Genomic DNA, 14,662 nt, shown 5'->3' with positions numbered 1-14,662 from the left:
ACAGTGACATGCAGAGGCCATTGATTTAGAAAACTTGTCTGTCCCCACCGTGAATCCCTTCAGAAAAAAGACACGTACACAGGCATAACCCATACAAACATGGATACCAGTACACACTTACCACACACACACACCTCGAAAAGGTCACAGACTGAGACATACATCTAAAATAGCCACAGTATCAAAACATGATTACAAAGTCATTGCATTGGTAAAAACTGCACTGTACACCTAGCCTTTCACCATTGACAAACCACACAAAGATCAACTATTGAACAGTGGCAATCACAAATGGGAAAATGGATGAAGGATCTCAAATCATCTTGCTCAGCAAAGAAAGGAGGAAATGTGCTTTGTTGCAAAATAACTTTGTTAAAGCAGCCTTGGTGTGTGGTCACATCACACTCAGCCAGATGTGCAGAGCTCAAATTCTATGAACACAAAACCATGTTCGACATTGACACATTGCTAATTTACTCATATGGTCCAATGCCTTCACAACACATTGATATTACCGAACAGTGGCACTGCCAGGTAATAACTGCATCATATAGCCTAAACTTACATTAGAATTGATTCTGCTAGGTCAAGGAGAGAGTTACTTCAAAATATAACCTTGTAAACCTTCCATTAACAGCCTTCCAACAACTTGGCTATGCATCCAGCTATAAAAAGGACACTTGACATTTTAAAAACAGATAGTGTGCACTTTTCAGTTTGCGTTTCCAGCTGAAGAGTTTAATTGTGGAGATGTGACAGGTATCTCTTTGCCCCAGTGCAGAGCGCTGAAAAAACAACTATTGGATGAGACGTACAATCTTGCGATTCACATCACATCTGATTTCATACGAGACTTTGACTGACCTTCCCTTAGGCAAGCAGAAGCTCAATGGAAGCAGTAGACTGGATAGTTGTTACAATCATGTATGGATATTATAGCTTTGTCATGCAAAGAATAATAACATCCCCTCAACATAACGCATCCCTAATGGTCATACAGAACCTAATGCATACATACACAACAGCAACTCATTCTAGCTCAGTGAGCCAAATGCAATAATGGTTTCCCTGCAGGGAGATCCTTAATGATTGCCTTCTCTTGACCAAATCGTGAGTGCCAATGACACATAACAGGCCTAGACAGCAGCACAATGAGAGTACATCTATCCAGTTTGACCCTCAGAGCACACTGAGTGTGTCACTGGGGAACTAGATCATTTGACCACAGTGAGTCTTTCAGTACCTTACAATGTCTATGAAAATGAGAGTATCCTCAAAGAATATGTTGGATTACAGTCAGTTACACAAACATAATTCAAAAAATTACTTTGAGCTGCAATTGTCTGCTGAGTATGTTGTAACCGAGCATGTGTAAACCTCTTCAGGCTGAAATGTGAGACTGTTGTGGCTGCCATAGTGAGTTAATGGAGTGGAATTGCCACTGCATCCCCTTGTAGCAGAGATCATTGTTTAACAAGAATCTCTCAGTGGCAGGAGAAGTGAACAGTCCCTTGCTGCTTGCAGCTGTGTAGTCCTGAAACGGCTCTGTCTTCATCACTCTGTTTGGGATCAGAATAACAACCCCAATCCTCGTTAGTAGCACTGACTGCACTGTTACCTGCCCATGCCAGACAGCTGCATGAAGAAAAAACACACAACCATTAGGCTACTTGTGGGACATGTCAAGCTGTCATTGTCACTTCACGCTTGTGCTCTTCAACTTCATTGTCTGATAATGTACGAGAACATATTAGAAACCAAGAAAACTAGCAAACATATGCTGGTCAACCGTACAACTAGAGCTGGCACTGATGGCAATTGGTTGTATTTCCGCTAACGCGTCGTTGACGAGCAGAGTTGATTAGTAGAAGTAAATTGGCTGGTTAGCTAGCCAATTAAAAATCACAGTTGACTACTATTGCACACAACCAATTGATTAAATAACTATTGTGTAATACCATGTGGCTATTCCTACCTGAATGCTGGGTGAATATATTAATTGCTGGGTCCGGCACGTTAACGGCAGCAACCCTGCCTGGCGGTGTTCCAGTGTTAACGTTACTGACTTCCCGGGGTCTCCTCCCGGCATTTCCCCTTCCCCTGTTCCCCTTCCCCGGTGTTGCTGCTGTTGTTGTGGCGGTGGCAGCCCTGTCGAAGTCCCCTCACCAACGCGGCCTACCTGTTGTCCCATCCCCGCAGTTCAGTGTAAAGATGTTTCGGGACGAAGCTATCCAACCCTGCACACTCCCAGTTCACATCCCCAAATTATGGAGCGGCCTGTTCAGAAGTCTTCCTCAACCAGTCTCCTAGCTAGCTAGCTTGACGTTAGCTGTTAGCTATATCGTTGTGAAACCCACCCACCTTACCTCAAACAATAAAGCAAAAGTCTGATAAATCACTGAAAACAACTCTCTGCCAACGGCCCGTGGGATCTCGAGACAGTAATATTCGGTCCCCCACGTCCGAGTTTCTATGAAATATGGAGCCTTTCAGGTCGTTTCGCCGTGCTCCGGCCACTGCGCGCCCCCTCTCTGCCGGCGCCATCTTTACCGCAGAATAGAGCTTGCTATTTCGCAAAGAAGGGGGGGGTTCACCCTTCACCAAACTCCATTCCCATCCCTGTCCCCAACATTACTAGGACCTCCGAGCCACTAGGCGGACAGCTCGAGGACCACCATAGACCCTCTGTCGAGATTCGCTAGACCAACTACTATCATGATTGCGTTGTTCACAGGTTTTATGTATGAAGTAAGACCTCTGGAAAAACGAAATGTCTATTGTTCAACGTTAGAATATACACTCTTGAAATACTGTCATAACATTGACCAAATGTATTTGTGTGAAAGCCATTTCTACCAAAGAACACTTAAAAAGACAACCTATGTCTGTTTTCTTTTGGCAGTGACAGTTCGGCTCCATACCACTGACTTGACAGCTAATGTTTCATGCCTCTGTATGTCCTCCTCCCCCCTATTCCTAGTGTACATACTGGTGTGATTTCATGGATAGGATCCCACATCTTTGATTTGAACTGACTACATTTTATATTAAATCAAATCAAATTGTATTTGTCACATGCGCCGAATACAACTGGTATATATATACCTTAACGTGAAATGCTTAAAAGCCCTTAACCAACAATGCAGTTTTAAGAAAATAGAGCTAAGAAAATATTGACTAATTAAAATTTTAAAATAAAAGTAACACATAAAATAACAATAACGAGGCTATCTACAGGGGGCACCTGTACAGTTAGTTGAGGTAATTTGTATGTGTAGGTCGGGGTAAAGGGACTATGCATAGATATTTAACAGCGAGTAGCAGCATCGTAAATAACAAAAGGGGGCCATTTGTTAATAAATATTAACAATAAACTTTATGACAAAAAACATTTAGAAAAAATCCATTCAAATTTGTATTGTCTTGACATTTGTGAATGTACAATATCTATGTGGAAAGTACATCACAAACCCGAACTGTTCTTTTTAAAGTAAAAAAATGCTGCACTCTCAATTCTAACACAGGGTTTGGTTTAAAGACCAAAAATATAGATTTATAGCTTTATTTTCAACCTGACATATACCTAATGCACTGTAATGGAAAATATTATTCAACATATCTCGTATAATACCAAATAAATGTTTCAAACACTAGAACTCCATAAATGTATCAAGCAAATAGAGGAATGTCAATCTCGTTCAAAATAGAAATATCTGAACAAAAGTATCACTCATTTTCTAAATGATCAAAAGAGCATCATAATAATCTCAAAAGTGGGCTCGAATAACCACTGAAATACGACCACAAATAGTAAACAGTCTCCCAATTACAATACAGGCTGAAGTAGTCTTGCAACAAAATCTCTTGATAGGATATATATAAACACACACACATTCACACACACACGTTTCTCTATATAACAATGTTTTGTTAACGGTCCTTCTTAAATAATTACTTATGAGTAAAATAGATTGTCGTGGGAATTCAAAAATGTTACATTACAGCGCCATCTGGTTTAAATTATCACCATACATGGTTTGAGTCAAAAACAAAAACTGTTCTAAAGAGAGACAATCACAAAATGACAAGTCAGACTCATGGATAGAAGCTGAAATGGAATCCCTAATTTACAGCATTAATGGCAACAGTTAGTGTAATGATGTAATTTCTGCCAAAAGCAAATAATGCACTAGTGTATATTTAGGCATTGGCACTAATCAAGTAAATAAACAATACATGCATCAGTCATACTGATAATGGCAACATTGGAGCAGCCAGCTGCAACAGCAGTGCAGTTTCCACCAACTCAAGGTCAGGTGTGAAATTTCTGATTGGTATAGGAACACTTTCAATATTGCTTTTGAATAAATACATATTCTTAATTAACATTAATCTTTGTGTAAGGCTTCACATCTGACAAAAACATTCATAGCAGTAAATACAGAGCAACTTATCTCCATAAGGGTCGGGCTCACTTCAGAATTAAAATGGAGAATGCCTCAAATTCCAATTTAAATGTTGAATTTAAATAGTAAACAGCAAACAAAATTGCAATTCAAACTTGACTGAAAGGAAATGTAATTGAGTTCAGAGAAATTCAAATGCCCTCTATTCTATATTAGGTGGTCTATACAAATATGGATATTGGACATGAACATGTCATTATATACATGTTAAAACAATTGATTTTCAGGACAAACTGAATGATCAAGGGAAACAAAACCTGTATGTGAATATTCAAAGTTATTGTATTTCATTAAATTGATTACATTTTGTTCAATGAGGAAAATACATTTCCCAGAATGCATTAGTGTAACCCTGCAGTTGACCATGAGGACTTCAAAAAGAAGCCAAACAAATGAAAGGGTTGGCAGAAATATAATTGGCTATTCTAAGCACCAAAGTTAAACATTATTTCCAGAGAAAAGTTATTATTTGGTGTCTGGAACTGTGAGATTCAATGAAACTCATGTTGTATGACGAGTGAAATTTCCTTGAGTTAGTTTCTGTCACACAAACTCTACATCCCGTGGAGTGCAGCCAATTCAACTCTAATTTAAACTCATGAGTTGAATGGGAGTTAATTTCAAACATCTGAAATGAGCCCAACGCTGATCTCCATCGACATGACTTAAAACACCTTGGAGAATATACGACAAAATACAGTGGCTGAACATTTGAAATGTCTGGGTTCATTTAAAAAAAAAAAAAAAAATTGGTTAAGTAAATTATTTGCTAAATATATATAACTGCATGTTTGCTAAGAGGTTAACTTTTGGGAAAAGCAGCAATTTTACAATTTACCATATTGGCATTGAAAGTGCATTTCAAATGAAAGAGTGTGGTAATTGTATCCAGGCTGGAAATAAAATTATAAATAAAAAATAATATTTTATACATATATATTTATTCGGTTCACATTTCTGTGCTCTATGTTACCCTGATTTCCAATGGGTTTGTCATGTAACTAAAAGGATAAATAAGGCATCTTTGTGAATAACAGAGTCCATTATATGTCTCACTCCATGCCCTTTCAAATGAATAACGCAGTCTCAATATCAGTCAGAATGACTAGTGTAACACAAAAAAATTAAGTCAAACAAAAAGTAAAAAGGCTTGAAAGAAACAGGAGGTTGTGCTCTTCCTAAACACATTCAATAGATTGGCGAGTGTTGTCGGTTCAGTAGTTCAATGTGATGTCAGTTACAGCCCCTCAAGAGTCGACTGCTGGGTTGGTCTGGAGGTGACAGCTCCAGGAACGCGGCTTCAGCAGCTCTAGGAAAGAGGGCTAAAAACAAGACAAAAAAAACATGGCATGTAAAGACTTGGTTGAATCTAAGGTTGCATCTCAATCGTTTAAAATATTTACTCTCCTTGATCTGAAAAGCTATGAAATATGAGCCTAAAATGAATGTTTTTCCTAGATGTGCAGTGGCATATACCTCCTGAAGGGGGCAGTAGCGCTGTGCATACCACTCCTGGGAGTAGAGGCAGATGATGACCCCCTGACCGAGGAACAGAGCAGTCCACATGATCACGTTCCAAATTGGGCCTTTTCTCCGGTCATGAAGAATGAAGTTAAACATCACTGCCAGATGAACAGCCCAGTAAAGAAGATGAGCAGTTAGGATTGGGAGTCAGAAAAAAACCTTCTGTTTTTATATTGTGTCTGTTGTATTGTAATGAAGGTAAGGTCTTACTTCCGAAGCACATGAAGAGGCAGAAGAGGACCGGGTAGAAGAAGCCGAAGCAGATCGCCAAGATGTACTCATGCACTACTGCAGACATAGTGAAGACCAATAACATGCCTGCCGCCCGAAATCTCTTCTTTGACATCTGTCAGGGAGTGGAGTAGGGGGAAAAAAACAGACGACAGACCAGAGGGTTAAGACGGCATGGACAAAATTAAATCAAAGCTGCTCAACTGGCTTGCTTGTTTAAGATTAGAGTTACACAGCAATGGGAGGGATAATTCATAAGTATTGTAAAAACAGAGAGATTAACATTAATGCCAAGTGCAACAATAACACTCACCCATAGGAAGTCACAGTACACATAGTAATACAGCCAGTCGTGTACCACCACATTCCAGGTGCGGTAGTAATTGGCAAAGGATGTGGAGTTCCACCAATCCTGTGAAGCAAATCAATATATTATTTTTTTAAAGAACACAGCAAAGAGCTGATTGAGGCAGTGTAGTGAACACTGTGGCACTACTGCGCTGTAGATCTAGTCAGTGATTGACTAAATGAGTAATATGGCCGAGGAAAGGCATCTGCCTGTGTACCTTGTAAAACATCCTGTCAGCAAACCGCAGCATCTCAGCAAAGGCATTGAGCCAGCAGTGCAGGAAGGCAAAAAAGGCCAAGAAGAGAACCAGAACTCCTAGAGAGAGACACACAGATGACATATGATTTCCCTCCATTCATTCAAATATTTGTGTAGTTAGTTAACAGAATCATCCAGACTGAGTGATCCAGAAGACAATATAGTGAACATGCAGGAGGAATACTGTGGTGCCGATGACACAAGCTGCAAGTGAAGATGTGTTGACTGGAGTTACCTGGCAGAATAGAGTTGAACACACACAGGACCATGGCCCGCAGGTCAAACAGTTGCTGGCTGATGCTGCGGAACTGTGGGATGCAGAGGCGCACAAACACATAGTAGGCATAGAAGAGACATCCTAGAACCTGAAAGACGAGAGAGAAACTACATAAATGAACTGATATCCTGGACAAGGTCTTCAACTATGCTCAGGTATTCATTTAGATTCTCAAATCATACCTGTAATAACTTAGAGGCCACATAACTCCACCTGATGATGGGATTCCTGCAGAGGGAAACAAGAGTTTGAATGTTTACAGAAAGGCAAATAGCGCTCTTGCAGCTGAGTATAACATGCAAGAGGTATGTTAATTTAAACTAGGTCTTATGTCATTCCACTCTGCTTACCTGGGATATTTATCTCTGTAAATAAGGGTGGGAGCAAAGAGGAAGTAGATATAGTGGCTCAGCTGTGGGATGAGTGGAGAGACTGGGGAGGAGCCTGGAGAATAAAAAAGGGAACTGAATACATCTACAGACAAAAACAGAATGTAAGCTAGTGTATATAAATGATTCATACAAAAACAGTTGCTTACTGGATTTGTCTTTTGCCAAAGCCAGAACTTTGGGGACATTCTCCCTGATATAGGAGTGTGCCTTCATCATCAAGCGCACCTGCAGGGAGACAGCACATGTTGTCAACCAATCACAATGCATGTCCATCAGTAGACTGAACATCAATAAAACAAAGAACATGTCATGCCCCGGGCGGGCCTGTATTTGGAGTACCTGTTCCAGGATGATGATGAAGCAGGATGCAGGGGGAAAGCTGTTCTTCACCACCACAAAGGTAGGCAGGAAGCCTAGGCCCAGGCCCTGGTAGAGCAGGAAGAGAGCGCCCAGTAGAAGAGACCACAGGGTCCCATGGCGGGACTCATGGTAGTGAGAGGCCCAGGTGTGGAACAGGCTGTAGGGCACCACCAGCACTGAAAGGAACATGCAGATCCAGGTAATCACCACCAGGGGGAACTGTCCAAATACATAGACCAGCAGGTCAAAGTCGAGCACCAATCTGGGGAAGAGGGGGGAATGAAGAGTCAATACACAAGTGGTAGTTTATATTTAAAGAGAGAGATCAGTAAAGAGTCAGTGTTACACCTCACCTGCCTTCATCGATGAAGTCAACCACCAGGGTGCTGAGGATGAAGAGGATCAGCAGGGCAATGAACATGTGGTAGATGGTCCGGATGTGGTTCACTTCAAACAGCTCACTGTGAAACAAGATACATAGACCATGATAAACATAAACAATACGGAACCAGCAACATTTCAGTTTAAGCACAATGTATATAGTGTTCGATGAGGGAGCTTTTTGTCAAAAGCAGTCACACACAGTCTATTATTAACTCGTCACTTACTCTAACAAGGACCTCCGGAACACAAACTGTTTGCCTTGGCCCTGGGATGACCCTTGGAGATGCCTAATAGAATAAAAATCATTGACAAAATATTAGTTAAATAGATGTTGACCTCTGACATAGTAAGAGAGTAGGTCAGAAAGGAGAAGGGTGGAAGGCAAAAGGGAGCAGTGAGGGGCTCAATACCTGAGCTTACTCCTCTCTTTATCGGACAGAGGAGGGGAGAAGACAGCAGGGACAGGAGCAGGCTCCAGGCTGGCCGATTCCTCTATCAGACTGTCCATGAACTCCAACACCTGGGAGTCAAACTGCCTCATCAGGTCAAACTTCAAGTGCTGTCAACCAGATACACATTCACAATCAGCAAGTCATAGGGTTCAGTTAAATGAAAAGGATGGTTGTGAATGTTTATTTAAATCCATATCATAAAGACAAATATTAAATTGACAAACATTATGTCAGAACGGAAAGTAACCATTTGTAGCTGGAGATAATGATGACACTTAAAAAATATATATTTTAATGATGACCTCATGTCCAGAAAGACTGTGGTGACTGTTCTGTCTATTTGATCTGTTTGCACAGTAGAGGTTAGTTGACCTTTATACTAAACAAACTGCCCTTAAAAGATCACTTTAAGAAAACAATAATCCTATTCCTCATTCTCTCTTCCTGTTACATTGTGTGAAAATAAGGGCGCTCTCTGGGTTTGGGTGTCCTGTACAGTAAAGACAGGACGTGTTAATTTCACCCATCTATTATAATGCGATAAGATGTGAATAACACTTCATAGTTCAGCCAATTACACCATACATCAATACATGTTTCAAGTGGCCCTCTTCAGTTTGCACTTCCCAATTAATTGTGAAACTTTCGTTTGGACACTCAGTCACCGAGGTTGACCCCTACAATGCATTTCAGTAATTTCCTCACTGGTATGCAATACCCATGGACTCAAATCAGACAAGGGTTTGGATGTCATAAAAGCAGAACTGAATCTTGCTGTATCTTTCCATTCTCCAGGCATGAAAGTGGGAAAGATGGAGATTAGAATAGCCTTGTACGTTGGCTCACTGCTAGTTGTTAGCTCTTTTCCTAATGCACAAATAATGACAGGATTTGAAAACAAACAGTCAAGGCAAAGCAGCTCGCCAAGTTAAAATGATAATGTTACAGCTCACATAGGCTTAAGGAAAAGATTGAATCAGTCTAGTAGGGATTTGGCAGTGCAGAAGCAAGGCACAAAACACTTTAAAAAATATATATGATTAGGCACATCCACAAACAGAACTAAGAGGAGTTTGTTGAATCATTGGGACTCAAACAATGGACGGGTGACATGTGAGAACAGATAACATTGTTTGGAGGATTTGACATCAGAACTCAGAATCTAATCACAGGCTCAGAACAAATTTTACCTGCTGACAACACATTCTGTTTTAAGTCTCACCTCTGCTTTCCTCTTCAGTTGGAGTTTCTTGCTGATGAGTCGCTCCACTTCCATTTTTCCTGAAATAGATGGAGAAAATGTCATTTATGCAAAGCAATAAAGCGTGGATCAGGCTTTCGTATTCATTCAGTTCCAAAGTCTACCAGTGCCAGTGAGGAATATGAATCCTAAATTACTTCAGGACCAATACAGTTGCCAGGTTACCCAAGAGGAAGAGGAGGATTAATATAGGCCTACTATGAGTAAACAATACCATGTTAAATATTTACATAAATGCCTAAATCAATATAGCGGGTGGACAATTGGCCATTATTCCCCATGGGAAATAATAAGCACAGTCTCAGGGAACCTTAAGGACAAGCTAGCTGGGGTGTGGTTAAATCAATTTTTGTCTTCAAACAGGATCAAATGAGTAGTACGCTACCATGTAACCTTTAGACCTGATATAGTTCTACAGATAACAACCGACCTTTGAATGCTGTTGAAAAATTATTTTATAAGAAATGTAAAAACTTTAATGAACTGGGCAACAGGACAGGTCAGGGAAGTTCCATGAGGCTCTTAGTCATTTGAGAGTCATTGAAGACTGGTCTTGAGAAAGAAATGTAACCACTATAAAGACATGACTAGTGAGAAACACCTGCTGGGGTTTAAGGAAGTGCCACTGTACAACCATTCAAACACACCCATGACTGAATGACTGTACTTGGGGTTAATCCAGGTTATCTTCACTCAGAATTTAAACAGGTTTGACCATTGACTATGTGGAAATAAAACAATGACATTTGAGAGCTCAACCCATGACCTAAGAATTGCACCATCTATATCCTGATAATGTCACCCCACATTGATCATTCTTACTCATAAGCATAAACACTTTCCAACTGTTCAACCACCTGTGTTGCATTTAGCTCTGACACCTGCTAATCAAGCTCCATTCTCGCACCATTACTGTGGATCTCTCCATTGCAAGGGTTCTCTCCATTGCTGCCCTCTCCACCCATACCATCCAGGTTTGAAATGGTGGGCATCTTAGGTAAAGCGCTGCGGCAGCGCAGGACACTGTCATCCCCACTCTCCATCCTGTAAGAGAACAAAATGTTGGATATGTATACACACACACAAATCATATTCACCTGACAAGCTAGATGGAGCTCCACACAATTAGTTAAAACAATTCAACTTCCTAGTCTTAAAAAACATGATAACGCCAAAATGTGAAAACATCAGTGGCCATTGAATGCATTTTTCAATTAATGTATACCTAACTATCAATGGGCTTAAAAACAGTGGAAGACAAGCAATGATCTCTTTGCTTACTTGCTTGATTGCTTACTGACCTCATTGGAACTGAAAGACCTGGTCTGTCAAAAAGTTAGTTGAGGGTCAGCGGACGGCTGTGATTTTCTGAGCATGCCTTGCTAGCTGGCAGCAGTCAGAGATTTGTACAGAGCCAATAATATAATAATGTTCGAACCATCATGGATAAATCACAGTGTGCCAGGTATTCAACAACAAGCTACGCTATGCTATGTAGCTAGTGCCCTGTACATACGTCACAAACTTGCTACAATCGAGCTAATCAAGTCACAAAAATATTTGTTCTTATGAGAGTTCAAATTCTGTGGTTCCATCGCTCGAGAAAACGTCAGTCAAGCGCGAGGTAACTAGCAGAGCTTGTCTGTCAAGTTCGGCGTTTGGTGTTTTTTTTTGGTTAGCGAGATAAGGAATTGGCTAGCAAGCTATATTGATGCTACTCACCCTTCACTGAGCCGTTGTCTTGAAATGAAACCCCCGTGTTAATCTGTTACTTTCAATTTTCATCACATTCTCATCTCTTCAATGTTGAAAAAACGTGATGCGATGATGTCTCTTCTTTTTCTACGCCACCACCCCGCCTCTAAATGACGAGAGGGTCAGTCCCAAATCAATAATCTACAGTCACTCCGCCTATTAGTTTCCCTCTCCAGACCAGTATGCTGGCTGCAACCTAGTCTCAGAGCATTTCACATTATGCTATAAGTAAATCCGAGCCACTCCATTTAGTATGTTATGTTAAGTTTCGTATGGTGTGTATTAATTTGTGGATGTCCTGTCATCCATTTCATATGATATATGAATTACAAATTTGTATGATATGTTATGAATTGCAATTAGTACAATATGCTACGAATTTGAAAAACGTATGTTAAATTCCAATTTGTTGTGGCTAATGTTAGCTAGGTTGCTAGGTTAAGGTTAGGGGAAGGGTTAGCTAACATGCTAAGTAATTGCTCATTAGCTAAAATGCTAACGTTTTCCATGTCGAGATTCGAATATGCAACATTTGGGATGCTAGACGTTTGCATTACGCTACCATTTAGCCTTTAGACCAGATATAGTTCTACAGATAACAACCGACCTTTGAATGCTGTTGAAAAATTATTTTATAAGAAATGTAAAAACTTTGAAATTGAACTGGGCAACAGGACAGATCAGGGAAGTTCCATGAGGCGCTTAGTCATTTGAGAGTCATTGAAGACTGGTCTTGAGAAACAAATGTAACCACTATAAAGACATGACTAGTGAGAAACACCTGCTGGGGTTTAAGCAAGTGCCACTACAACCATTCAAACACACCCATGACTGAATGGCTGTACTGAATGACTGTACCATGATGGTTCGAACATTATTATATTATTGGCTCTGTACAAATCTCTGACTGCTGCCAGCTAGCAAGGCATGCTCAGCAAATCACAACCGTCCGCTGACCCTCAACTAACTTTTTGACAGACCAGGTCTTTCAGTTCCAATGAGGTCAGTTAGCAATCAAGCAAGTAAGCAAAGAGATAATAGCTTGTCTTCCAATTTTTATGCCCATTGATAGTTAGGTATACATTAATTGAAAAATGCATTCAGAATTTAAACAGGTTTGACCATTGACTATGTGGAAATAAAACAATGACATTTGAGAGCTCAACCCATGACCTAAGAATTGCACCATCTATATCCTGATAATGTCACCCCACATAGATCATTCTTACTCATAAGCATAAACACTTTCCAACTGTTCAACCACCTGTGTTGCATTTAGCTCTGACACCTGTTAATCAAGCTCCATTCTCACACCATTACTGTGGATCTCTCCATTGCAAGGGTTCTCTCCATTGCTGCTCTCTCCACCCATACCATCCAGGTCTGAAATGGTGGGCAAACTTCGGTAAAGCGCTGCGGCAGCGCAGGACACTGTCATCCCCAGCATACTAAAATGCTAAAGTTGTCCATAACGAGATTCGAACATGCAACCTTTGGGATGCTAGACGTTTGCATTATATATCATTTTTGCCTTAAGTAAGCTTCTGTCTTATGTAACCATACCAAATGTAACATATAAAACTAATGTCAGTTTCCTGGATTTACGTTTACTATATTACGTTTAATCTATGAGACCACGCTGGTATAATGGTAAACATGTGCTATAGCGTGGTGAATTAAATCTGTCTACATGGTTTTTGAGCAATTTGGGAAATTACATTTTATTTTCCGTGCCAAGCTGTCCATGTAAGAAACCTCAGTCAGAAGACACACTGATACTGTCCTCCATAGCTTTAGGCAAAATGTCACCAAAGTTATGTTGACCATGGAGAATGGTGAGAGAGAACATTGATAACAGAATATTAAACAACAGTCTTTGTAAAGTACAGTATATAACCTGTCAGAAATGTCCAGTTGATCAACTACTAGCCCATGTTAGGTAAGTTAGGCTAATCAGCTTTTTAAACCTTGTAGTTATCATGGCCAGATTGTGCCCATGGGGTCCTTGACCCCCAGGGGGACCACATTGATTTTGTTGACTCACTCAGGTATCATATGAACACAGGAGGCGTAATGTGTAGAATTGCAGGAAATTAGTTTAAAAACTGCAGCCTAGGAAATGTGTGTGACCGGACCTTCTCAAATAGTAGTTGAGTACCCCTGGTCTAAAAGCATGGTAGGAGAGGATGAGTAATGGGGAAGTGACACCACAAGAGAGAACACATTCCTACACAAGTCCTCAATGTATCAATGTGTAACCTACTGCACACTGTTTTTATGAACAACACTTTTACCCAGCATGGGTTTATTGTCCTGCAAATTATGTTCTGTAATAAATACAGCAGCCTACTACAACAGTTTTCCATCTTACGAAAACCATTTATATAATTCATTGCATATATTTCGGGTTAATTCCATTTGTGACAACAGGGTGTACTACTGTTTACTGCATTTGAGGTATAAACCATAAAATGTGTGCTCAAGTTATTGTAAAGTAAACTGAAGTAACATTTCAATTTATATCAATTTGAAGTTTAGACCATCCAGATATTGGTGTTCATCAAGACTTCAGGTATTAGTCGACAGGAATAAAAAAACAAGACATCAAGTCATAGCAAAGACATACTTACAAAAGCTTAACAATTAAATACAACATCCACATGAATCTAATATGAAGCATATATATATATATATACACAGTACATCACTAAGAAAAATGAATCATTAAAAAAAATAGAAATGCGGGAGATAAACACAACAGCTTTATATTTTTCTTTATAAAAGACACATGATAAGATTAACAAATAACTCTAAAACTACATTTTATTATATAGCTCTAGTTTTTATCACAAATGCTACAGCGATCACACAACATGATGATATCTCTTTCTTTTGTCCTGAAGAGGAATTGCAACCAAATGTTCTTGACCCATACACTGGTCAGAGCGTGCTG

At 39.9% G+C, this 14,662-nt stretch overlaps 1 protein-coding gene across 4 annotated transcripts; it reads right to left on the bottom strand.

Moving 5' to 3' along the window:
- Window positions 1-4,284: 4,284 nt before the first annotated feature.
- Window positions 4,285-13,180, bottom strand: soat1 (sterol O-acyltransferase 1). 4 transcript variants are annotated; one of them, XM_031785981.1, is made up of 16 exons: window positions 11,677-11,900; window positions 10,862-10,998; window positions 9,916-9,974; window positions 8,652-8,800; window positions 8,466-8,528; window positions 8,211-8,318; window positions 7,837-8,119; window positions 7,644-7,722; window positions 7,456-7,549; window positions 7,288-7,333; window positions 7,064-7,193; window positions 6,788-6,885; window positions 6,535-6,633; window positions 6,201-6,336; window positions 5,943-6,088; window positions 4,285-5,788 (listed from the first exon to the last, which is right to left on the bottom strand). In XM_031785981.1, the coding sequence occupies exons 2-16, from the start codon at window positions 10,995-10,997 to the stop codon at window positions 5,714-5,716; spliced, it is 1,701 nt and encodes a 566-aa protein (XP_031641841.1). In that variant the 5' UTR covers window position 10,998; window positions 11,677-11,900; the 3' UTR covers window positions 4,285-5,713. The 4 variants fall into 4 exon arrangements, with proteins under 4 accessions (XP_031641841.1, XP_031641843.1, XP_031641842.1 ...); XM_031785983.1 differs by having other exon boundaries at window positions 4,729-5,788; window positions 8,652-8,761; window positions 11,677-11,902; XM_031785982.1 differs by lacking the exons at window positions 10,862-10,998; window positions 11,677-11,900 and adding an exon at window positions 13,024-13,180 and having other exon boundaries at window positions 4,729-5,788.
- Window positions 13,181-14,662: the final 1,482 nt, after the last annotated feature.

The sequence above is a fragment of the Oncorhynchus kisutch genome, linkage group LG13 (genome assembly GCF_002021735.2).
Source record: "Oncorhynchus kisutch isolate 150728-3 linkage group LG13, Okis_V2, whole genome shotgun sequence".
Lineage (NCBI taxonomy): Eukaryota > Metazoa > Chordata > Actinopteri > Salmoniformes > Salmonidae > Oncorhynchus > Oncorhynchus kisutch.
Note: the sequence above shows the minus strand (reverse complement) of the source record. Positions and strands in the feature narration are given on the sequence as shown.

Bases quoted from the DNA above. Each gene is read 5' to 3' on its own strand.
- soat1 (XM_031785981.1), bottom strand. From the start codon at position 10,997: ATGGAGAGTGGGGATGACAGTGTCCTGCGCTGCCGCAGCGCTTTACCT. The intron at 7,550-7,643 runs GTAAGCAACTGT...TTTATTCTCCAG, and splicing joins TTTGGCAAAAGACAAATCCA to GCTCCTCCCCAGTCTCTCCA. The intron at 6,634-6,787 runs GTACACAGGCAG...TTTGCTTCACAG, and splicing joins CTGACAGGATGTTTTACAAG to GATTGGTGGAACTCCACATC.